This window comes from Hylobates moloch, unplaced genomic scaffold (assembly GCF_009828535.3).
Source record: "Hylobates moloch isolate HMO894 unplaced genomic scaffold, HMol_V3 SCAFFOLD_3, whole genome shotgun sequence".
Classification (NCBI taxonomy): domain Eukaryota; kingdom Metazoa; phylum Chordata; class Mammalia; order Primates; family Hylobatidae; genus Hylobates; species Hylobates moloch.
This window is the reverse complement of record NW_026652278.1, coordinates 76,862,209-76,889,363: the sequence shown is the minus strand read 5'-3', so window position 1 is coordinate 76,889,363 and position 27,155 is coordinate 76,862,209. Positions and strand designations below refer to the sequence as shown.

Genomic DNA, 27,155 nt, shown 5'->3' with positions numbered 1-27,155 from the left:
CAGAGGACTGACTAAAGGATTTAGATGAGAAAGAGGAATTGCAGTGGACTATTATGTGTCACTTCCCAAGTCAGGCTTTGAACACATGACTGGCAACAACTGAAATTTAAAGTGTTACCATGACATGAAGATGAGCTGTAAACAATGAGAACTTTCCTAACTGTGATTTTGTTTTGAATTAGACATGATTTCAAGTTCCAAAATTACTATATGCTGTGGAATCTCAGACAAATGGCAGCTTCACTTTAATTTTGCCATCAATTAAAACAATCAGGTAGTAACACTAACTTGATTGCTCAGAGGGAGGGGGAATTTTTCTGAGGACTAATTGAAATAATGTCTCTGCCCTGTTCTACCAGAGACACAGTGGCAAGCCTCACTTCCCCCCAGAGATGCTGTGAGTGTCTCATCACTGGTATTCCAGCAGAAGTTTAAGTGAGAGCTAAATTTCTAGATGTGATTCTGAGTCAGAGGATTCAAAGTTCTGTATCCCTTGAGGGCCAATGATGCTTCCACAAGTTCGGTCCATGAGCTTGTCATTTCACTTTGGGCTAGTCTTCCTCTCATCCTCAACAAAGAAATTACAAATGCATCTTGTCTGTAACTATGCGAGTTGAAGCATTATTCTAAAGAAGAAAGATTCCAACTATGAGTCACTTGGTTTGGTTCCCAGTCATTCATGAGTCAGGCTAAGGAATTTGTGTTACTCTAGGAGACCCCAAACCATCTCGGTTCCTAGGGCACATGAAAATGAATGAACAGACTATTTTGAAGGAATCTGCGCTTCTCTCTGAAGCCATAAAATTGGATATTCCATTTACAAATCATCAGCCATAAATGTGATTTTCTTCACATTCCTTGTTGATTTAGTGGTTTATTTAGTCAGAAAAGCCAGTATTCAATCTCAGCTCTTTTACATGGGACTGTGTATGTCACATTGGGCTAGCCATTTAAACTCTGATATCCCTAATGTGCTTATCCATAATATTTCTAAAGAATAACTGAAGAGAAGTATATAAAGTTGCTAGTTAGGTGTGGTAGGTATTCAGTATATTTTGAATTTTATCTGCTTTTAAGGTGTGAATCTAACTTTTGTGATTCCATCTCTTTTTGTCTGGCATACGAATACATTAGCGTGATTTTCCCGACATGATACAGTTCAAACTCTGTGAGCCATTACCATGGCTGTCATTGACCAGGGCTCCAGTCATGACAAAGTTTCCTCAAGAATCTCCTCTCCACCTCGCTCCTTCCCCAGGCTACAATAAGATGGATGTTAGGTTCAAGCTGGGCTGAAGTTCTTGCCAAGGAAAGAAGCCACATACATTGGGAGCCTAACTGTCGTAGACAGCGCCCACTTGCTTGGTAAACAAGCAGCAGATCGCTGATGGCTCTTGAGAATTCATTTCCCTTTCCTCCAGGCTGGGGCCAGATTTAAAGAGGGCCTTTAGCTGTGAAATTCTATTACCAATCCCATTTCCAGTCCAAAGAGACAGTCAGTCCCCTGGGAGTGGAAAATGGCTGTTTTTAAGAACTAAGAATGAGATTGCTCCCTGAGATTCATTGTGCTGGGCCTACAGTGACTTAAACTTAGAGTCACCATTTATCAACATCTGGTGGATATCACACATGGGAAAATACCTGTGGCCAGGCAACTGGAGAGAATATTCCAACCCAACAGTGACTGAACCAAAACAAAACCACCACCACGCAGGAAATAAGTGTGAGTCTCCCAGGAGGTTAAAAAAGCAAAGCACTGCCTGAACATGTAATGATATCTCTGAGCCCCTGATGATATGTGCATGGTTCAAGCTTGAGCCTGGCATAGGCTCCAAGCACCCTTACTACTCAAACATGTGGAATGATGGTCGTAACAGTGCCCAATAGAAAAAAAAAGGCCAGCATGGGCTGGGTTTTTTGTCCACTCACAAAATCTCTGAAGTTGATTTTGCCTCACTTGTTCTTGTAACATTCATCCCAGGGATTTTATGTATATGTATATAGTCATATTCATTAATAAGAGGCATCATTAGTTATTTATATGGAAAAGGCACTATGAAACATGATCAATTATAATTATGGGTTAAATGCCAGCCTGCTTTTCCACAGATAAGACCAAGAGAAATGCAAACTGCTTCTTGACTTGCATTATACATTTTGAACCCCTTGGCTGTTATGTTTACTTTGCAACTGTCACCCTAAATCTGTACCAAATGTCTTTTACAGTCCATTTGGAATTGCTTCAAAATTATAAAACCTAGCCACAGCCATTTATTTCCTATCTTCTAGTTTTCCTTAAGAAATCTGTTGCTGAGCTTTGTTAGACAGGACACTGCTCCATATATCCCATGTCCATATGGAAAGAGAAACGTGAGGCTCTGTGCTAGACCTAACCCTTGTTTTGATCTTTAGCCTGATAGACAGTCTGGAAAAATCATCCAGGCCAAAGCAGCATAGAAACCTGGCTTGGCTCGTTCAGAGAGATAAAAACAGAGCCACAAGAACCTGGCTTGAGTGAGGGAAGGGATTTCTGAAATTTCTAGAGTAAACCCTGATTGCATTGCACTTGAAATTCCTGAAAAAATTATAACAATTACTGTGACAATAAATACCAGTACCATTTCTCTGCTTACTGTGTGTCTACTACAAACTCTTTACACACATAATTTTAAAAAATCTGCCCAACAATCTTCAGGGGGTTGATATTATTTTACTCAATTATTTGTATTTTTTTTTTCTTTTTTGAGATAGGGTCTCACTCTGTCACCCAGGTTGGAGTCCAGTAGCACCATCTGCACTCAGTATAGCCTCCACCTCTGAGGTTCAAAGGATCCTGCCACCTCAGCCTCCCAAGCAGCTGGGACCACAGGCACACACTACCATGCCCAGCTAATTTTTTGTATTTTGTTAGAGATGGGGTTTTGCCATGTTGCCCAGGCTGGTCTCAAACTCCTGAGCTCAAGTGATCTGCATGCCTCAGCCTCCCAAAGTGCTGGGACAATGGGTGTGAGCCAGTGCGCTTGGTCTATTTTTCTCAATTTACAGATAAGAGCATCTAAGACCACATCATAAAATATTATCAAAGTCACACTAGTAGTAAGGAGCAGAGATGGGATTTGAATTCCAGTCAGTTTAAGCGAGGATCGCATGTTTAGCTGGGCGGTTTATGCCAACTACGTGGATAATGGCCAACATTCATCCTGTACTCAGCTCACCATACTTTGAGGCCTCTATGGATCTGTGTCCACCAGAGGAAGGGACACCTTCTGTACTGAAAAGAGCAGCAGCAGTGGTGTCCAAAGCCCATCCTTCTACTCCTAACTTGCAGATATGAGTTCAGTAAGTTGTACTTTGACTTTACACTCTCAACATTGACCCAAATTCTACATTCAAGCTCAGGGGAAGCAGATACTGTATGTATGCCATGAGTTATTGTTTAGTGTATTGTTGACAATACTTATCAGAGAATTCGGTCCTTTTTCTAATCTGCAGATGAAGGGACACTTTAATCCTCCTTTGATTTTTTAAATCAAAGACAAATTTCCAGTTGTATTAGCAAATGATCTAATAACATATTGCCTAGAGATCTACACTTCCTTCCTTCCTAGTTACATTTCTTTCTAATCTAATGTTTCCCTGATACTTATTTCCATCACACCTATACTTTGTAGAACAAAGATGGCAGTAAGCATATATAGCCAGTTAATGAATAAATCAATGAATAAAACCCCAAGGAACTTAAAACTTAACTTAAAGCTATGGCATTAAAGACACCCTCCCTAAATTCCACTGCTGTTTTAAGACCTACCCTTGGCAAGGTATTGTATCCTGGTCTGGGATCCTTGATTCTTCGAGTTGCTGATATGCTGGTCCCACAATTCCACCTAGCCTACTTCGGGGTGACGGAGGTGTCCTTCTGAAGGCATTCCTATGGAGCATGCCACTTCTTTGCCCTGGGCTGCAGCAAGAGGATAGACTCCTGCTGGGGTGGAATGAAAACAGACAAACAAACAAACAAAAGACATCATAGCAATAACCTCACAGGTGGCTGCTCAAGCTTTGCAAACACTGAATCTGCACCCCAAATTCTCAAAGTTCTAGGCCAGGGGCCATCCATGAATGTAGTATATGTGGTAGAATGGGATCAGGAACAGCCCAACCCATTTTACCTTTGGAGACACTGAGAAAAAGGGAAGTTCCTGGATTTCTGGCTTTCTAGGTTAGAGCATGACTGATGAAAATCATTGCAACTTTCCAGCCAAGGTAAGAGGTGAACTTAAGGAATTCTCAAGCTCCTCATTCCCATCCATCCTGATTATCCAAGCCATCGTAGCTGTCTCTCTAATAGAATAAAAATAGCCTTCTTATGAGACACTGACGAAAACTAAACACAGTAAGCTCAGAAGGGATTTATGGGGAAAAAAATTCACTTATTAGCGATAAAATTAACAAATTTTAATTGGCATTTTCTCATTAACATATGTGTTAAATTCCCTGTTCACTACCTCAGATTTTAATCAATCTTGACAAACTAAATTATTTTTCTTCTGAGTTTGCTTTTAATAAACATCTGATTATATATTTTATTTGACTCATACATCCAAATGCCTAAATAACTATATGTTTATAGATGCCATCAATGAGCAAAACATGTAAGTGGGTTATATACTACAGGCCTTAACAAAGTGAGAATTCCTACATAGATTATGTACAGAAAAGAACTAGACTCTATAAAAATCCATTACTGATGAGACTCATTACCTATTCCATATCCATTCCCATCTCCACCCCACTGAATTAACCCTACTGTAGACTGGTGAGGAGAACTTCATTCATGTGTAGACATTCCACGAGATGCTAGTTTATGTGGTCACACTGGTTCTTCAGTGCTCAAATAATAAAGGAACTTAGAATTTTGTGCTGCATTTTCATTTAACTCTGTAAATATCAATACAACCATAGAAAGAAAGATGAAAACATTCTCAAAATTTCAATAAATTTACCAAGGTTCTAAAGAAACCAGTCTCTCAAAGACATTTTACCCATATCACTATATTCTTTGGGGTTTTGTCACTTTTCTTCCATCAATATGACTGTTAATTCTACTTAGTCAATACAAAACAAGACTTTGCAAATATTATTTAAGGTCAGAATTTGAAAATCTGATATTTGAGTGTGAGTAGCCACTTTCTTGGTTGTGGCACGGTGACTGATCAAACTTTATATTCCTCAAGCCAACATTAACTTCCCAAATGTGTGCAAGCAGGAGATCATATCTGGCAACACTCATTGTTATACCTTCATTCTTTTTTTTTTTTTGAGACAGAGTCACGCAGGCTGAAATGCAGTGGCATGATCTCGGCTCACTGCAACCTCTACCTCCTGGGTTCAAGTGATTCTCCTGCCCCAGCCTCCCAAGTAGCTGGGACTACAGGTGCCCCCTACCATGGCAGGATAATTTTTGTATTTTTAGTAGAGACGAGGTTTCACCATGTTGGCCAGGCTGGTCTCAAACTCCTGACCTCAGGTGATCCACCCACCTAGGCCTCCCAAAGTGCTGAGATTACAGGTATGAGCCACTGTGCCTAGCCCCTATACCTTCATTCCTTATCATGATACTTCTGGTATGGTGTGTCCCCAGATGCCTAACAATAGATGTCTAGTTAGCTCACTAAGCCCACAAGTTGGAGAAGCTCTCTAACAGCTAATTTGCTTCCTTGCCTTCCTACTTTTATCTACCATCCAATGGCAATGATGGGGTCTGTGGGGCATGAAGGCTTGGATGCTAGAGTTAGCTGCAACTGGGTATAAGTCTCGGGTCTGCAGGTAACTAGTTACTAGAAGCATGATGCTGATGGAAGTACTTGTACCAGTCAGAGTCCTGGAGAGACATAGATGGCACTTTAACTTGGTTCATTGTTAGAGATTTTGCTATATACAAAAGTGTGATAAGTGTTTGAGGGGAAAAAAAGCAATAAAGGAGACTGCTGTGCCCCAGGACTACTATGGGAAGCTGTTATCATCCCTGTGACTTAAGGGACAAGGAGAGGGAGCAGGAACTGCCGGGAACCAGAATGGAGAGAGAAAGTGAGTTGTAAAGAGGGGGCCACATTGCAGGCTCCATGGCCCCAGAAAAGGGACATAAGGAAGGCAATCAAGCAGGGAGGAAGGGGACACAAGTGCCATGACCTCACTCGCCTCCCTGCCATCTATCTCATGCCTGTGCCTCACACTGAACCCACAGAAACCAGAGGACATGAGAGCCTGCAGCCTTCTTGGTGTACAGGGCAAGGCAGAAAGCAAAAAAAGTAGAAACTAGCTGCCAGAGTGAGAAGGGAGTGACAAAAGGAAGATATCAGCATTCTACTTAAGAATTTTCCTAGGTTCGCTATGGGATGTGGAGGTTTAAAGAGAGGAAGAATGCAAAGCATGGGGGCATGGAGCCTGGCACACAGTAGGTGCTCAGCATGATGAGTTCCTCTAGCTCCCCTGCCATAGCTGGCAATTCAAAGGGTCCTCTCTGTCACTGAAAACCCTGGAATTATTTCAATGCAAAAAACCTACATACATGCTTTTTATAAGTGACATGGCGGGGCACAGTGGCTCACACCTGTAATCCCAGCACTTTCAGAGGCTGAAGCGGGCGGATCACCTGAGGTCAGGACTTCAAGACCAGCCTGGCCAACATGGTGAAACCCCGTCTCTACTAAAAATACAAAAATTAGCCTGGCATGGTAGCATGTGCCTATATTCCCAGCTACTTGGACGGCTGAGGCAAGAGAATCCCTTGAACTCAGGAGCCAGAGGTTGCAGTGAGCCGAGATCACACCACTGCACTCCAGCCTGGGCGACAGAGTGAGACTCTATCTCCAAAAAAATAAAATAATAAAAAAAGATAAGTGACTTATATTGCCAAAATATAATGCAATAAATATGACATGCTGTAGTAGATTTATTTTCTAAACAGATGGGATTTTTTTGAACTAAACATTAGAAATAATGGCTTTGAATTAATAGCTTTGTTTCATACATGAGTTATCCAAATGAGTCATATTTGCAGTGCACAAAAGAAATTAATTATTCATAGTTCACTAAACTGTCATAACAACAAAGCATATCAGTATGAACTAGTGACCTGTCTTAAAAAGAGTTTTATGCCTATTGATCAATCAACTATTCAGGCCTTCTAACTCAGTGGCATGCAAGAAGTTATGGTGCAGTTTGCAGGATATATAAATCAGTGCCTGGGTTATCAATCATGAAAACGTTTAAGTCTATTGCATGTTTTACAAAACAAAAGCTATGATATATTAAACTATAATTTACAAAGTTCTAAAAGCATTTTGTAAGTCAACCCTTGCCCATCTATCAGGACACAATGTATGTCAATAGATACTGCAATGTCATTGATCCAAACAAAAAGGAAGGTCTCTTAAAGATGTCCTTATTTAATCTGTGAGTGACTACTGGATACCATAGGAGAAGCCAAGTGTAGGAGGGAGCATAAAAGCACACGAGAACTGGGGATAGGAATATTGCAGCTCAAACATATTAAGAGCTGATGTTTTAAAACATATATCTCAATTTTAAAACATTTATGACAGAATACAGTTCATATAATCCTAGAATGATATTATACTGAATTACTTGACTAGGTAGAATACTACTTTAACATGTGTCATAATCAGGAGGAGAAAATACCATTTGGGAGAAAATATCTGTCTTCTAAAAGACTGGTAATATTGGACTTATTTCCCTAATTAAGACAACTTCCATTAGGTCCAGTGAAATGAAATACTCTTGTCACAGGAATATAGTCTGTAAATGCAACATTGATATAAATCAAAACTTGCAGTAAGAATAGCTAAAGCAATTATGTAAGAGCCAAACATATTTCAATCCTGAATTGAACATAGATTCATACCATATTTTTTTAAATGGCAAACTCTAGGTGTTTTAGTCTCTACTCATGTAGAATGAGAATAAAAATTACCATCAAGTGCTGAGGATTAGTGTCAAGAGTGACTAAAAATCTCAAAGTAAATGTGGCCAGAAACAATAAAATCCTTTTCATGTAACTCATTAAAAGATGAAGGAGAAAGTAGTTTTCTTCTATCATGTATATTTCCGGCTTGGTGTTGCGTAAACTATTGCCTAGTATGTGAAAACTAAGGGGCAACAACATTCAACTTTCATTGCTAGGAACAACTGTTATTTACTTTTTCATTGTTAAAATGTTTAATTTTTCATAATTTTTTCAAATTGTAAAATATTGTACATCTCACTAAGAAAAGGAAGCTTAAATCTTTGGACAGCTTCCATAAAGATTGAGGATGTATATCTGAATACAATCTAGCATTAGTCATAAACTTCATCATTTGGTTTAGAACAAATACCTTTAATATTTGGAGTTTCAGAATCCTGATGTATAAAACAGAGAAGTGTGGACTAGAAGATGCTGAAGGACAAGTTTAGCTTTAGAATGCTATGAAATATGTCAAATAACTATGTTTTTGGCTTTTTCTCCAAAGCAGCCAATTTCTGGGAAGCTTGCAAGAAACTGCCACACCATTTATAACGGAAGATTTTATAGACCCAAGAAGATTCACTAGGCTTCTTCCTGGTGGAAAATTTTATTTTGTAAGAACCATGTTGGAAAACCTGAAGTCTGTCACATTAGTCTGCACAGGGAAGAATTACTCATTAACTGTGTAATCTAGAAAAGGCAGGCTAGGTAACATATTTTTTAAAATAGTTTTTCAGAATGCAATTTTTTATTTTACTGGTCTGTAGCTTTGATGGGTGTTATCTATAGTTCTTTCAGGTTTCTTACAGGGGCAATGCTGTCTGCTGTGGAAACTGGTATCTTTGGTTTACCTGATGTGAGGTGTTTGAGCATCTACTCCACAGAGAACTACAGGAGAAGCAAGAACAGTTGACTCTCCTAAGTCATGCTGCCAGTCCTTGGCACGTGCCACCCAGCACACACACAGTGTGAAGGTACCCACTCCCACCATGATGAGCTACTTGTACCTGTGGTGTTTGACAGATTGGCTTCCTCTGTCAGGAGAAGGGACCTCAGGGAATGACTGGGGGCCGACAAAACTTGACTCCATCATTTTCTCCAATGCAGTCACAGGATGCCTTTCCACCTTTGAATACTGTGGAAAATCACACGTACAGAGTTGAGATGAAGGATAAGTTATGGAAGGAGGGCCTATAACACCAGAGCTAGGCATTGAGAAGTTACTGGAATGCCAATTCCTCCTGGTCACCTGACTAGAAGAGCAGGAGATAAGACATAATTTGTGTCCTGTTTCCAACACATTGAGCATTCACCTCCCCTGCCCCAACCATCTCTGTGCCTAGACAGGATCCATTGAAAAGGGTTCCTCATGTCAGAATCCCAAGCCTGCTATCTCATTTTAATTAATGTACACTCATGGCACACTGTGACTGACAGCCAAAAGGCACTTACAAGTATGTTTTAGTTGATGTACATCTTACCAAAAAAATTGAATTACTAGCTGGGTTACTAATAATAAGGATTGAATAAACACTTATTAAATTTCATAACATTCTGAGAATGATGAAAGACATTGGTTCAGAATATCTGGCCACCACACTCCACTGTTTTTCTCTTTCAGCTTGTTACCACGTAGTTACCATGTTTAACAAGAGAAATTTGTGAGCATTTCACTCCTTATAGTTCAGAACTCTTGGTTTCTCCTTTGACTATAATAACTTATAAGATGTAGAAGCCTAAAGAAGGCTTATGTAGATGACAACTTCAGAAAAATTTTACCCCAAAAGAAATATCACATGGCATCTCAAGAGCCAATAAGTTGTCAACTTTAACACTCCCTGCACACTGGGCGCTGGAACAGGTGGCAAAGGGTAGAAGAGTTCTCTTCTAGAAACTTCAGGTGAAGACTTTCTTTAGAAATAGAAGTTTAAGGATGCTAATCAAAATAAGAGAGTTTTGAGTCTGGATATTCAGTACCCAATGTGTCAAGCTACAGATTTTAAGTGTTATCCTGAGTAACTGTAAAACTCTAAAACTCAGTATACCTTTTTTTTTTTCATTTCAAAAGCAAAGAAGCCAGTATTAGAAGCATTGATGAAAAAAATCAAGTTAATCAACCTTTTTGAATCTCACATCTATACAGTGGGATAATAAAATCTCTCTTACAGGGTTGTTGAAAAAATTCACAAACAGTACTTAATGCACTTGATCCAGGGAAAAAGAAGGTAGACACAATAATTAGGATGATACTCTAAGATGTTTCCTAGCCTTTTAGAAATGTTATCTCTGAACTATCAAAAATGAAAGATAAATTCCACCCTAAGTCTTATTTCTAATCAATTGGTAGTGGCTGCTTGTAATCTTATACTTACATAGATTCTAAAGATGACTTATGAAGTAAGAAATGGAGAAAGAAATAGTTCTAACCAGAAGAAAAATGAATCTAGGAGGAAGTAGTGGGAGATATTTTATTGTAATCTCTTTCTTAAAATGTCAGCTTTAAAATTAATGCTTGAAAGTAAAGTCCAAAGAATTTCAACATGCTGGAAGATATTAAGAAGAAAAAGAATATAAAAAGAGAGAAGAATGAACATTTAAAAAGCAAAAAATCCTAGCTGTGATTGTTGAGAATAAAGACAATGTAATATATGCATGCTGATTAATTTTAGACACTGATGAACAAAATATATATATTTAAGTATTAGAAATTAGACAGCACTAGAATATAAGAATTGTATAATATACAATACATGAAAAAATTAAAATAATATTAATTCAACAAAAATTAATAAGGGGGGGCTGTAACAAGACAGTATGATAAATCCGAAATAAATGTGACAGGAATAAGTGTGAAACTATCAGTGATGATAAAAACTATGGATGGTTAGATTTAACTATTAAAAGACAGATTCACAAACTGATTTTAAATATCTAGTCTTCTATGTTCTGAAAAAGCTAATTTAAAAACAACAGAGAAAAAAGTCGACAGAATGGGTAAAGATATACCCTGCAACGTATAGGGGAAAAAGCTGTTAACAGTAATAATTTCAAATAAAATATAATTATGTATAAAATACATTTTATAAGGAAGAAAGATGGATATTTCACATTCATAGAATGAGTAATCTACCAAATGATAAATATTCATAAGTTTTTATCTACCTAACAACAAAGATTCAATATGAAAGGCTTTCTCAGGCCAGGCGCAGTGGCTCACGCCTGTAATCCCAGAATTTTGGGAAGCTGAGGTGGGCAGATCACCTGAGGTCAGGAGTTTGAGACCAGCCTGGCCAACATGGTGAAACCCTGTCTCTACTAAAAGTACAAAAATTAGCTGGGCATGGTGGCATGTGCCTGTAATCCCAGCTACTCAGGAGGCTGAGGCAGGAGAATAGCTTGAACCTGGGAGATGGAGGTTGCAGTGAGCCGAGATGGTGCCACTGTACTCCAGCCTGGGTAATAGAGTAAAAACTCTGTATCAAAAAAAAAAAAAAAAAAAAAGGCTTTCTCAACTAGTCGCGAAAATTATAAACCATTAACATTGTCATAACTTAATTACATATGAATTGTGGCAAGGAACATAACTGTGGATAACAGTAAAGTATAATTTTAGTTCAATTTATATTTTTAGATTTTGATAAAGAGAAGTGATATGGTTTGGATATTTGTCCCCTTTGAATCTTGTGTTGAAATTTGATCCCCAATTTTGGAGATGAGGCCTGGTGGGAGGTGTCTGGGTCATGGGGGTGATTCTTCATGAATGGTTTGTATCCTCCCTGCAGTAATGAGTTTCCTGCAGTAATGAGTTTCCTGCAGTAATGAGTATTCCTCCCTGCAGTAATGAATTCTATTAATTCATGGAAGAACTAGTTATTTAAAAGAGCGTGGCGCCCTTCCCCCTTTCTCTTTTTTCTCTCTCACCATGTGGCACCTGCTCCCCTTTCCCTTCCGCCATGAGCAAAAGCTCCTGAAATTCTCACCAGAAGCAGATGCTGGCACCATGCTTCTTGTACAGCCTACAGAACTGTGAGACAAATAAACCTCTTTATAAATTACCCAGCCTCAGCATTGCTTTATAACGATGCAAACAGACTAACACAAGAAGATATGAATGAACAGTTTGGGTAATGGAAATGCATTTAAAAACCTTTATAAAACTATATGGGAGATGTATTCATAACCTTATGGGAGAAAGACATTTGTTACCAGGACAAAACACCTAGAGACCATAAAGAAAAAAATATGTAAAATTTGATTTACTACTAACTTAAATATCTTAAGTAACAAAAATGATTATTAGTAAATCAAAATATAAGTAAAAGCCTGGGGAAACATAGGCTATTCATATGTTAAAGACTATTCTTAAGATATAAAGGCAGAAATCAACTGGAAAAAAATGAAAGGCAACAGACAAACAAGAATTCCACAGAAAAATAAAGACAGGCAATATACATATGGCAAAGAGTGCAACTGCACTCATTATAAAGAGGTGGTAATCAGAATAGAGAAAATTAAGCTAAGTGCAGTGGTGCACAGCTGTAGTCCCAGCTACTTGGGAAGTGGAGGTGGGAGGCTCATTTGAGCCCAGGAGTTAGAGACTATAGTGTGCTATGTGATTAGTTATTGTACTCCAGGCTGGGCAACATAACAAGACTCTGCCTGTAAAATAAATAGAGAAATTTAAATTTCAAGAATATCTGATAAAGGAAAAGGCCCTGGAAAAGTAGCCGTGGTGCTAACTTCAAGAGCAAATTGACAATATGTTTCAAAATTTTAAATATACATACTCTTTGATCCAAAATATTACTATTAGAATTTCTATCATGCAAATTTCCATAATTGCAAAAGTTCAAAATTATAATTTCCAGGGTATATCAGCAGTACAATTGTCCATAACAAAACAGAAATAAACACAAAAGTGAAAGAAACTGAAAACAATAGAAATGTCCATAAATGAATACTACACAGCCATTGAAAAGAATAAAAGGCACAAAAAAGTATGCATATAAATCCATTTGTGTAAATAAGGAAAATGCAATTAATAGATATAAATAGATTGTGTATATATTTATGTTTATATACACATAATTAGCCTGGTGTTTATATATATATATATACAGATTTTGTATGTACACATACATATATTTTTCTGTGTGCATTTGCATGTGTGTGTTTCTCATTCAATTACTGAGGAGTCAGATTTTTTAAATTAAAATAAATTATTAACTATCTAATTAGGTGTTATGCTTGGGAAAAAGTATATCCATGAGTGTAAGCTATGGAGACTAGGGAACATATCAAGGTTTTGCAGCTTTAAGTTCAAAAGCTCTAATTAAATGTTTTCTTTTCAATAATTTCCAAAATAAGCCACAAAGTGGCAGTAATGACCATGTCTTGAACCAGAATTTGAATTTTTCACAGTGGACCTATAAAGGCTGGTCAGTCTTTTTGCAAAATGGAGGAAAATAACAGAAAACAAAGAGAAGATACAGAGATAATTTGGAAAAGATGATTGTTTTCAACAACCTCAAATAACAAAGATCCAATACATAATGGAAATACCTCTATGTGTGCTTCATTATTGATTAATTGTGTATTGCAAAGTACCCATGGAAAAAGTCAGATGAATGGACATGTTTATTAAAGTGCAATGATATCCTGAATATCTGTCTGACTTTCAGGTTCTATAAAAGACATATGAGGGTTTGTTATCTTTTTTTATCTAATAAATTGGTTTACAAGAAAAACTTAGGTGCCTAGAAGGCCCAGCTACAAAAACAAGTAAGATGCTCTGAGCAAATCCATGACAAACTGAAGAAAGCAAGTATGTTCAGCAACTGCAGAGAGCTGTGATATGGTTTGGCTGTGTCCCCACCCAAATCGCATCTTGAACTGTAGCTCCCATAACTCCCACGTGTTGTGGGAGGGACCTGGTGGGAGATAATTGAATCATGGGGGCAGTTTCCTCCATACTGTTCTCATGGTAGTGAATAAGTCTCATGAGATCTGATGATTTCATAAGGGAAAACCTTTCACTTGGCTCTCCCTTCTCTTGTGTCTGTTGCCACGTAAGACGTGCTTTTCTCCTTCCAACATGATTATGAGGCCTCCCCAGCCATATGAAACTGTGAGTCCATTAAACCTCTTTTTCTTCATAAATCATCCAGTCTCAAGTATGTCTTTATCAGCAGTGTGAAAATGGACTAATACAGGCTGCCAGGGGACAATATCAGCCAACTATTTCTGGAGCATGCAGATCTTTTAGAGAAACTGCCAAATCATTAAAAGTCAGTAATTCCCTCCCTCCCTCCCTTCCTCCCTTTCTTCCTTGTCAAAAAGCCTAATTCATCTTTTGTACCATTAGTTCATAGTCTCTGCTTTGAATCTGAGAGATAGAGGGCCTTGTCCAAAATTCTGGATAACACTCATACACAGAATCAACCTCTTAACCTGTTCTGTTTATTTGTAGTGTTCATGATAGATATTTCCTAAATCCGTTATTTCAAATGTTTGAATTATTGCGATATTAAACAGTTGTTTTTATTTGTATTATTTTGGTCCATTAATACAAATGTGTTTCCAAAATTTATTATTTTAGAACTTTTTTTCTTCTCTCACAGTATTTTGTTTTAGTGACTACTTGTACCTGAAATTCAAGTTTAAATTGCTAGTATTCCTATCCAGAGGGTGCTTGAAACTTGTGGAAGCATGATAAGAGTCTAATAATTTGACCAACTTCCAAGTGATATTCCATACATTTTGGTTGAACATGAATTCAGATAGCTTCTGGTTTCAGTTTTGACAAGCTAAGACTTTGGAAGTTGCTATTCCTGTCCTAGCAATAAGAAAAATAAGTGAACAAACTGAAAATCTCTTCTGTATTCATCAGATAATTCAGGTTGAAGGGCGTACTGCCACCCTAAATCTGGAGAAGCAAGTGACTACAGAGAATAATGGCTAAGACCAGCTTTTCTGCAACTGAATCTGCTGGAACCATAAATTGGTAGGAATGCTTAAGAAGTAATTTGTACAAGTTGCTGGAATCTGTATGGGCACTAGAACGAAAGTTGGGGTCTGTAGTCTTAGGCAGAATGCCCATAATTCCATGGGTTTGACCTCCAGGAACCACACCAGGTTCTCCCAGCAAAGAACCCCAAAAGCAACAAAAAAATCATCTCATGTCTCTGCCAGTGGAAGGGGAAAAGTAACCATTTTGAAATGCACACAGAGCATTCTCAATAACAATTGCCTACTCCTGTAGTAAAAAGATTTTACCAGAGTCTTATCTCATCAGAAAGAAGGCATTTCCCCAATTCCTGCTCCCTGTAGCCTTTCTGTCTCACATAAGAGAGGAAAAAAAAGTGAAGAAACTCTTCTGAAGGTCACAAGTGTTTAGCAGACTAAAGGCAAAAGTACCGCCCAAATGTACCGCCTAGCCGTTAAAGTTGGACAGTGCAAAGGTATGGTATAACCATTGTGAGAATGCTGTATGTGTATTCTGTCACTGAAAAAATAAGTACGTGAATAATAGACAGTGGGAAGGAGGTTTTTCAGTGTTGGAGTGGAAATTTATAAATAAGCAACAGGAGGAGGGTAGAATTATTGATGTAGTTATGGATTAGAGTTGGGGGTAGACATCAATGTAGACACATGTTTAGCAGAATACAGATACAGATGCTTACATAGAAAAATTTACAGATATATGTTAGTCTATATACAACCTTTAATATACAATATTAAATATATGTATTATTTAAATATGTCTTAAGTAGACATATTTAATATATCTTAAGTAGATATTATTTTAAAAAAATATATATATATGTATATATATATAATCTTTGATCTCTGTCTGTTGAGAGGGCCAAGCAAAGACATCCCAGTAGCAACAGTAACATACACACCAAATCTCGGTCTCCAATGACATTCTGCAAAGAAAGAAACTAGCTATTTCCATGATTCTAAAACCAAGGCAGAAAATGTACAACATAAGCAAGGAGTGTCTTGTAGTGCTCAACAACAAAAAAAACCCTGAAAACCTACAGTAAATTGATGCATAATGTTAAAATGACATGAGCCAGCTGAAAGACCTATCAATGGCCAAAGCCAGAAAAAACTGATGAGAATGTAACATAGTATTTAACTACTTGGATTATAAATCAAAGTATAAAATATTATCCATGAGTTCATTTATACTGATATAAATATATGATGGAATAAATAAATAAATGGGAGAGAAGGGACAACCCCTTCGTGATAGAATCCCAAATAACTTGTGTAGATACTTAACCATAAGGAAAGAAGACCGTAACTCCCCACTCCTTAACAGTGGGCTATGCATAGTCACTTCCTTCCAAATAGTATTCTATGCAAAAGGAGAGGGAAGAAAAGGGTAACTTTACAGTGGAGAAGCTTGGCAAATATTACCTCAGACAGATGATAAGGTAAACATCAATAATAATAAATCATATTGTAGTGTGTATCCTTGATATGACATAATAAAAATGGCAAGACTTCGTCTCAAAAAAAAAAAAAAAATTTCCACAGAAAACCAGTAACCCCCATGTAATCATAAGAAAAGAATCAAATTCCAATAAAGGGGCATCCTACAAAATTCTTGACCAGTACTGATCAAAACTGTCCAGGTCATCATGAAAAGAAAAAATCGACAAACTGTCACAGGTAAGGGGAACCTAAGGAGACATGAATATTAGATGTAATGTGGTACCTGGGATTAGAACACAGGCAGCAATCAGGTAAACACTCAAAAAATCAGAATAAACTATAGCAATTGTGAGAATGCTAACATGTGGGATTTTATGGATAATAATGCATTCTTATTAGTCTGTTAATTTCAGAATTGTGCCCTACTAATGTACAAGGTTAATAATAGGGGAAACAATACAGAGTATGGAAACTTGCTGTGGTATCCTCTCAACATTTCTGTAAATTGAAAGCTATCCTAAAATATCAGATCTACTTAAGAAAATAGAAAATAACATAGATGATTTTTAAAGTACACATCAAAATAAACAAAAAGAATTCAGAGACTAAAGGCAGAATTCAGTTTTCCCTTAATTGCCTGAGTAGCTCAAGTGTAGGCCCTCAAGGTGTATACTCCACTCAGCAAAACAGTTCACCTATACCAACCCTCCTGGAAAGTTTCCTTGACTGACCATGATCATAGCTTTTGGACATTTTATGCTCTGTGCTAAAATATATATATAAAGAGAGAGAGACAGAGTCTCACTCTGTTGCCCAGGCTGGAGTGCAATGTCTTGATCTCGGCTCACTGCAACCTCGGCCTTCTGGTTCAAGCAATTCTCGTGTCTCAGCCCCCTGAGTAAGTGGGATTACAGGAGCCCACAACCACGCCCGGCTAATTTTTGGATTTTTAGTAGAGTCAAGGTTTCACCATGTTGGGCAGGCTGGTCTCAAACTCTTGACCTCAAGTGGTCCATCTGCCTTGGCCTTCCAAAGTGCTGGGATTATACGTGTGAGCCACAGCGCCCAGCCCAAAAATATTTATTTTGGTTCCATCCAAATGTATGCAGGTCTATCTCTGAGACAAGCTAAGGTCTAGACAAATTTATTCTTAAGATTGTATCTTCAGTGAAATTTAAGTGCTCAGATTAGCTGCCTGTCTGGACTTCCCTATTAGCATCCTCTCCAATGTTACAAAGCCTGGCAGTTGATTCTATGTTATTTCCTTGACACAGATCCTGACTTTATTGTGAGCACATGGTTAAGAGCTCATTTGGTATAATATACAAAAGATCCTGTTAGCAGTGAATAAGGAGATGCCCAGTTCATTCACTGGTGCTCTCAGCATGAGCTCAAGTGTTTTTTGTTGTTGTTGTTGTTGTTAACTCCTTTATAGGCCCTGGTTAATATTGTTATTTCCTGGGGAAGCATTCATCCAACTGGCACCCCTGAAAGTGCCGGCTAGTGCAAATGCTCCCAGGTAATGAAGGCATCTCCTCTTGCCCGCCCACCTGCTTTGCTCCTAGCACATTGTAGGTGGTGCACCTAAATCAATAGGCCGGTCAAATGAAGCAGGTGCATGTTGGCAGTAGAATAACAGCATTGTTTCCAGGTCTGCCACATGCACACAGCAGGAGTCAGAAGGTTAAATGAAAGTAGGGTCAGTTTTGGACAGCAATGTTGACAGAGCTGATAATCACTTGGTCTGGAACCCTAGGAAATAAAGGCAGGAGGAGGATATTTTTAGGCAGTTTTAAATGTCTTCCTCTCTGCATTGCTCAGTTCAAATATGTCTGTGACAAAATTTTCTTTATTGCCACTCTGACTTACGAGCCCGAGTATGGGGAAATCGATAGTTACAATATGTTTTCAAGAGTGATTTCATTGGGATTTCTAATGCAGGTAATTAAAAACAACTTGACCACTGTTGAGAATTTTTGTATGGACACCAGAGCAGCAAGAACTTTAACAACTGCAATCTTCACACATTTCCTTTAAAGCAAAATAATATGACAAGAAACTCTCTCCAGACACTAGGCACAGCACACATCCCCTTCCCACCTCCTCCCTAGAGAGTTACCCCTTCACCAGGGGGATTCTTCACGTGTTACTGCACCTTTTTAGAGAGCTCTGAGCTATTCTTGTTCTAATATGAACTCCCCAGCCTGCCTACTATAAGCTCTGATAGCACCATTCACTATTTCCTGTAGGCCTTGGCACAGATGAGAGCCCACATTTGTGAGATTATTTGATTTATATCAATCACTTGCAGTAATCAGTAAACTTCTTGAAAGAAGCGGCTTTCTCATTTTTGGTCATCATCACATGCCTCTTCCTTAATATTTATTGTCTGGTACTTAGTAGGCTATTTAGTATACATTTAAATAAATAAATGAATGCATGAATCTATATTCAATCAATAAGTTATAATTTGATATTTAAAACAATAAATCAGAGTTTAGGCTAGAACTATTAAAATTAACTTTAATTAATGCCACAACAAAATTACCTCTTCTGACCTACTCCCTGCAAACAATTCCATGATTTTCAATTCACTCTCAAGGTTCTACGAAAAATAGCTCAGAGCAGTGTGAGCTATATGAGGTATGCAAAATTTATCAGGCCCAGAGAGACAGAGTGTGATTGTAGTCACTTACCCCCACCAAACCCAGGGGTGATTGTTTAAAGACATCTTGTTCCTAACTGCCTCATCACTTATTTTCAAGTTTTTGGAATTTGTGATAAAAAGAAACATGGATAAGCCAATCAATAGCTTATGCTATTTTAACACTTTTTTTGTTGTTGTTTTTTTGTTTGTTTGTTTGTTTGTTTTTTGAGATGGAGTCTCGCTCTGTCACCCAGGCTGGAGTGCAGTGGCGCCATCTCGGCTCACTGCAAGCTCCATCTCCTGGGTTCACGCCACTCTCCCACCTCAGCCTCCCGAGTAGCTGGGACTACAGGTGCCCGCCACCACATCTGGCTAATTTTTTGAATTTTTAGTAGAGACGGGATTTCACCGTGCTGGCCAGGATGGTCTCGATCTCCTGACCTCGTGATCCACCCGCCTTGGCCTCCCAAAGTGCTGGGATTACAGGCGTGAGCCACTGCGCCTGGCCTAATGCAAATTCTTGATAAACAATTTGGGAACTGCCTCTTCATTTCCTGTAAAAACACATTTGTAACTGCTGTCGATGGGAGCATGTATTTAGGGTATGTTAAGTCCATGCTCTCAGGTTGCAGTCCTCAAAACTGGCCAAAATAAATGCTCTATTTATATTAAGTTTGCCTAAGTTTTTTGTTTTCTGTCTTTGTTTTCCTTTAGGCCAACAACTCAATTCACATGTGACCTCCTTTAGGTAGGCTTGAAATTCCCCTAGTCACATTCAGAAGTAGTTTTTCATTCTCTGATGGTACTTTGATTTAATGTATCTATATAATAAAGATATTATATGCTTGTACATTTTTCTCTCCACTAACCTTTGAGCATCCTGAGGTCAGGAACCACTTCTTCTGTTTGTATTCTAAGCTATCCCTGCAGTACCCAACACAGAGAAGTGTGGGCTTTACCAGAGTTCAATAAACATTACTGGTTAAATATGTGCCTTTTCACCAATTTTTAAGGCTCTGTTAGGCACTACATTCTTTTTTGTTGTTTTTTTTGTTTGTTTTTTTTTGAGGCTGAGTCTCACTCTGTTGCCCAGGCTGGAGTGCAGTGGCATGGTCTCGGCTCACTGCAACCTCTGCCTCCCGGGTTCAAGCAATTCTCCTGCCTCAACCTGCCGAGTAGCCGGAATTAAAGGCACCCACCACCATGCCTGGCTAATTTCTGTATTTTTAGTAGAGATGGGGTTTCACCATGTTGGCCAGGGTGGTCTTGAACTCCCGACCTCAGGTGATCTACCCGCTTTGGCCTCCCAAAGTGCTGGGATTACAGGCGTGAGCCACTGCGCCTGGCCTAGGCATTAAATTCTTATTATTCCTCTTTAGCATGTAAGTATTATCTTCCAGTTCTTTCTCATTTAATGTTACCTCCCCCATAAACCTATCTTTCTTAAAATGATTACTGAAAAAAAAGGTGTGAAGGGTATACAATTTTCTTCTTTCATTTTTCAATTGTGAATATTTTCGCTTGATTTTAAGAGAGAAGAACGGATGATCTCTTTTGATGACTTTCTTTTCTGATCCCTAAACCAGTTTGAGACGTTTCACTCCTTTGCCTTGAAGGTTCTAGAGGTTATAATTCTGTCCTTAGCTCTTTCTTACTTGAGAAACAGCAAAGGAGGTGAGTTCATCTTTACTCACAGATGCTTTACTTGTTTTTTTAAAAATGGCAGGGACTAGATGCTTCTCAGGGAGGGTAATCTACTCCAGTTCTGCAGCGTCGGAGTCAAGTGTTTCCAGAGTATCATATTGCTTCACTTGATGAGGTGTTTTGCATCTTGTTAGGTGACTAGAAAGTGAAACCCATTTCCATGAATGTTTAATGAACTTAAGGGAATGCCAGAGCCAGACAATTCATTTGTTAAACACTGCAATTTGCAAAGAATTTCAAGTAGTTAACATGAGCTTCAAGATAAAACAAAGAGATTTGCCTGATATGGTAAGCAAGTAGGAAATTTTCCCTTCCAAGGATGAAATATGCCCGAATAACTTGTCACCCTCTGTAAAGTGGAAATAAATGCCTGCAGTGGGAAGCTTGGTGATGGAACTTGGTGTTCAGAATTTCCCCATGGTCCCATTTGAAACTTGAGCACGGACTGTGAACTTCTTTACCACTTTTGATATTTTGGGAAGCATAATCTTCTGTTGAGGGAGGTTATTGTGCATTGAAGGATGTCCATCAGCGCCAATGACCACTACCACTAGATGCCTGTAACATTCTTCTCCCAGCATGCAATAGCCAAAGTGTCTTCAGACTTTGCCAAATGTCAAGGGATGGTGGGCAAATTGCCTTCTATTGAGAACCACTGAGTTATAAGGATGTTGGTTTGTCTTTCAGCTACTTACTAGCTGTCTGACAGACATACCTTTCTCAAGCTCCAAACCCCATTTCTATTTTCTGCACATTGTGGGTATAAATTAGTTGTTGTTAGGACTAAATGAGACAATGCATTTATATTAATTTGTTTCTTTAACAAAAACTGATAGAGATTTTTATGGGTATTGTGTTGAATTTAAACCACATTGGGTTATGTCATCATTTAACAATATTAATTTTTCTAATCCATCAGTATGGGTTGTATGTCTGTTGTTTTTAATCATTTTGATCAATGTTTGTAAATTTCAAGGTACAAACTTTTCACCTTATTACATTTATACCTAAGGGTTTCTTACATTAAGTTCTCTAGCAAATGGAAGTGTTTTCTTAATTTTCTTTTAAAATTGTTTATTGTTAATGTATGGAAATTCAACTAATTTTTGGTGCTGATATTGTATTCTGCAAATCCACTGAATGTGTTTATTAATTCCAGCAGTATTTTCGTTGACTCTTGGGATTTTCTTTCACTCGCGTCCGTGTGAAGAGACCACCAAACAGGCTTTGTGTGAGCAACAAGGCTGTTTATTTCACTTGGGTGCACGCGGTCTGAATCCAAAAAGAGAGTTAGTGAAGGGAGATGGGGTGGGGCTGTTTTATAAAGTTTGGGCAGGTAAAGGAAAATTACAGTCAAAACGGGTTGTTCTCTGGCAGGCAGGGGTGGGGGTCACAAGGTGCTCAGTGGGGGAGCTTTTTGAGCCAGGATGAGCCAGGAGAAGGAATTTCACAAGGTAATGTCACCAGTTAAGGCAAGGACTGGCCATTTTCACTTCTTTTATGGTGGAATGTCATCAGTTAAGGCAGTAACAGGCCATTTTCACTTCATTTGTGGTGGGATGTCATCAGTTAAGGCAGAAACTGGCCATCTGGATGTGCACGTGCAGGTCACAGGGGATACGATGGCTTAGCTTGGGCTCAGAAGCCTGACATTTTCTACACAGAAGATCATGTCATTTACAAACAAATATAATTTTACTTCTTTCTTTCTCAAAAAAAAAAAAAAAAAAAAAACCCAGCCACTTCGTACAAATTGAAATTCAGTTCAACTATTCCACTAATATATTACTGATTAGAATCTATCCTCATCACTTTAACTAGTGTCTGGCTTTGTTTATCTTTGACATAACCAGTTGCTAAGGAACGAAGCCCTCCATCACTGTGGTTGTTTTAGAGTGGTGGGATTATACCTATTAGAAATCAATAGCGAAACCATTCACTCTGTTTCTGAAATGAACAATTCCTGCACATTGCCATGAACAGAAGTTTAACAAAACTTGGCTGGGAAGAGACTCTGATATATGAATTCTGCATTAAATAATCTGAGTACGTCTGTTATGGACATCATAATAGTGACTTTTTGGGTAATGATTTCTTAGAATCACCAGTGATGTATAAATTTCCAGTGATTGAAGCATTTGGAGGGGTGTGAATGTGTCCTGGATGATTGCCTATTATACTCAAATGCTAGGTTTATGCAATGGCCTTTGTTCTTTTGTTTTATGCTTCAGATTCTGAAAGTGTGATGCTGTGTGGGGTCAAAGAATTGCTAACCTAAGAGGAATATATCTGCATGTATTACACAGAATTCTCTTGTCTTTAATTTAGTGCTTTGCAATATAGCTCAGTAATGATTAAAACGCCTTACAAAAAGTGTAAGAGGCAAAGAGTTTGCATTTGACTTCAAGTTCTGATATCTCTGTAAGGCCTGGAATTAGAAGGATTAATTCTGAAACTCCACCTCTCACCTTTGATTCTTCTCACACCCCTTAACTTGGAGTTCTCTGAACATAACATGCATTTTTGGGATTCCATGGCTTTATTCTTCCTGTATATTCTAGCGTCTAGCTCTTAGCCTTTTGACTCTCTATAGAACTTTTCATGTCCTTCCAAACCCAGTCCGAGCCCAACTCTGCTGTGAGGCAGCCCCAAAGTCTACCCGCATCCACCTCCCATTGGCTTCCTCTTGTCCAACCTCTGCTGCAACAACAACTATCTCAGAACTCACTTCTTCCGATTCTGGGGGTTTTTGTGTTTCTTCCTCCACAGAACTTCCCCTGTGGCAAGGGACATTGTATCCTTGGTGTCACATACAACTTCTGGCACAAACTAAGGATTCAACAAGTGTTCATGGGACAAAAGACTGAAGCTCTTATTTTTACCAGAGATTAGTTTATATTACAGATTGTAATCAAGAGCTGAAATTTAACTTGTCTTTTATCTGATGCATACATACATGCATGTGTGTATACCTTCCAGCCCAGAACTGTTAACACTATTTAAGCAAAACCCTATAAAGCTCTGAAAAATATTTACAAGTCTGATCCCAGGCTCCCAACACCTCTGAACTGGAAGCACTAAGGTAGGCTACAGGAGGAGGTGTGTAGACATGTCACTTACATTTTGCAGCTGGACATGGCTCTTCACCAAGTTCTCTGACTTCGCCATTGTGCTGGATGCTTTGAGACTGTAGCTTTTACCATTTTGTGGCACTTTCAGCTGCTCTTGGATTTGTTTAGCTTGTTTCCTGCAGGCATAAATAAACATGTGTACAAATATTTGCATGAATTTATTCAACTCCTACTTTCAGGGTCTCATTCATTCCCAGTGTCTATATTTGTTTTTTACTAAAGTTAAATAAACTCAGCTAACGAAGAGAACCCTTCTCTCATTTCCAACCCCACCAGAAATACTTCCAGTTTAGTGATAACCTGATATCATTCATATTCTCTAGGAATTCACATTCAGTGGCACCTCAAAAGCAGACAAACATTTAGTGCATTGCCCTGGCCCCCATAGATGCAAGAAGTCTCTAACCCTGAGTTTTAGCTGCAAAGAACTGGAAATACTATGGGAAAGTGACTAGAGGAAAACAATTAAGACTTGGGCTTAGCAGGTACATATGACACATTTGTAGAGTTACATTTATATTTATACAATCCAAATATGTTTAGCTTAATTGCACAACTTGACTATATACCATAATGTATATACTCTCTTTCTTTTACAATTTAGAAATAGCTCATTTATTGTTACCAAGAGCCCAGATATTAAAAATAGTTAACTCTTAAAGAGCTAGTTATACAGTAATGTGCCACACATGGTTTTAAGTGCTTTACATGTATCATTTCACATATTTTTCATGATGATTCTATGTGATGAGGCCATAATGCTATACCCATTTAGTAGATGAGAACTAAAGCACAGAGAAGTTGTGAACGTGCAGGTCACAGGGGATACGATGGTTTAGCTTGGGCTCAGAAGCCTGACATTTTCTACACAGAAGATCATGTCATTTACAAACAAATATAATTTTACTTCTTTCTTTCTCAAAAAAAAAAAAAAAAAAAACCCAGCCACTTCGTACAAATTGAAATTCAGTTCAACTATTCCACTAATATATTACTGATTAGAATCTATCCTCATCAGTTTAAGCCATTGGTTTGAAGTCACATAGTCAGTGAGTGGCAGAGATTGGATCTCAGCCCAGCCAACCTGCCTCCATAGTTTACACTCTTCAACCACCACTCAGAATTGCCAAGCCATGTGCTCATGATCCCACTGCTTCTGAGTGAAAAGGCTGAAACTGCTCTAGGGTTCTGGACTTCAAGTAAAGTGCTCCTGTGTGCACATGTGGAATGACTGTTGTCTGGGTCACTCAGTGCCTACACCAGAAGGATGGGACAAACCACTGCCTTAGTAGCGGCTCTGTCCCAGAAACTTCACAGAAATCATCTATTAGCATAGACTTGGTACCAATTAAACATCACACACACACACACACACACACACACACACACGCACCTCTTTGCAGTGTTGACCTAAATAACAAACATGGAGACTCTCTAAAAGAAAATATTTATTTGGAAATAAGTGTTGCAATGGGAATACACATGATATAGGAAACTATGTTTTATTACTAGGAAGACAGGAAACGTTAGGTATACAACTGATTTGAGATAATTATCCTTGGCTACAAGGATCAAGAGAAAGGATTGTGCCAGTCCAAGGGTGGACAGGCAGTTGCTGGGCATATGTCCTTGCAGAAGTATTTTCATGTGTGTAAGTCTGCAATAGTCTTCATGCAAAGCTGTAGTTTTCGCAGAGACTTTTGTGATAGTTCTTGTAATCAGGCATTTGCCTATGTGACCGCTCCCTTCATGGCCTTCTCCGGCTCTATTTGTCAGGGTTTTTAACACAAATGATTCCATTTTGATTCTGACAACTTTCTCAGTAGAATCATGCCCTTGAATTTTGCCTGTCTTCCAAGGTCTCTGACAAAGATAGCGCCATCAGTGGAGTACATGGCCAGTCTTGGCAGTGAGCTTCTCTAGTCAGGTAGCACCCTACAGAGCGTGGCTTATTGTATCACAGGGACTGGGATTTGAATCCCACTCTGCTACCCATTAGTTTTGCTACCCTAATAATTTCCTAAACTTGTTGAGCCTCCATTTCCTCCTCTGTAAATGAAGTTCATAAAAGCTATCTTCCATGGACACTGTGGTGGTTGCATGTGGAGGCACACGCAAAGTGTTCATCTCTTTCCCAATATCATCAAGCAAGCTCAGTCTTGTGAGCAGAAGCTGCAAAAGAATCAGAACATTGACCCAAAGATAAAAGATTACACTAGTTGCATCTTCCCAAGCAATTCACCAGCACTTGCTGCAAGCTTTGGAGGCTTTGAGCTTCATTACCCATTGTGAATTTACAATATCAGTGTGATGTAGCTCTGTTTTTTAAGATATTTCTTTTATCTTCCCAATTATTTGGGAGACTTTTATCCCTAGCACTCTTAGTTGCTTTAATCCTGTTGTAATAATTTATTTGCTTCGTAACAGCTGATCTATAGCCTATTGTTAAAAATACATCTATCATATCAGCATTTTAAGGAGCATGTTACAGCCACAAGATTTTATCAGGGATTCATTCACACACACAAAAAGGGGAAATCAGGAAGTTCTAGTCCAGTAAATCATCCTGAAAAAGTAAGAGTGCATGTCTCAGAGCAAGGATTCCATTACTCTCATGGGATTAAATTAGAAACACTTAATGATGTTTGCAGTAATCCAATTCAGAGTCTTGGAAGTAAAAACTTATAAGGAAATTTTCTTTATACAATATCCAATACCAGACTGCGTTTCCTAAATCCTTTTATAATTTGCTTACCTTTAGTCTTTTTTCACTTAAGTCCTGACTTAGTAATATTCCAAGATACATGGTCCTTCCATTCTGAGCCTGCCTCCGCCTATCTACCATCCCTCCTCTCTCACAAGCACACACTTTTTTGCTCTTTCTTCCTTCTCCCAGCAAATGGGAACAGAGGAAACAATCAGCAGCTGATTGCAATACCATTAGCTCTCTCATGAGAGGCATTGCTCTGGGGAAGACAAGATGCATGCATTGCACATGGGAATACTACTAGCCCAACAGTGTCAGTGTGGAAACTTTACAGTTCATTGAGTTTTAAATTTCTCTGGTCCAATGCATTAGAATGAAATGAGATGTAAGTTGCGGAATAGTAGACATCATGAATCCATTGTTAGGCATTATTTGTCTTGTTGCAGATTGGGCTCCTGGGAAGGCAGACCCTGGGATAAAGACAGCATAGAGGAC

At 38.5% G+C, this 27,155-nt stretch overlaps 1 protein-coding gene across 7 annotated transcripts in view; it reads right to left on the bottom strand.

Annotated features, from left to right (window-relative positions):
- NRG3 (neuregulin 3) overlaps positions 1-27,155 on the bottom strand; it is a 1,130,131-nt gene that overhangs the window by 6,875 nt on the left and 1,096,101 nt on the right. For 4 of the 7 annotated variants that reach the window (XM_058436439.1, XM_058436441.1, XM_058436440.1 and 1 more), the window contains exons 6-8: positions 23,943-24,069; positions 9,034-9,161; positions 3,809-3,982 (exon numbers count right to left, since the gene is read on the bottom strand). In XM_058436439.1, the coding sequence (XP_058292422.1) occupies positions 3,809-3,982; positions 9,034-9,161; positions 23,943-24,069 (429 nt within the window). The remainder of the gene's footprint in view (positions 1-3,808; positions 3,983-9,033; positions 9,162-23,942; positions 24,070-27,155) is intronic. The other 3 variants (XM_032141530.2, XM_032141505.2, XM_032141521.2) reach the window with 1 other exon arrangement.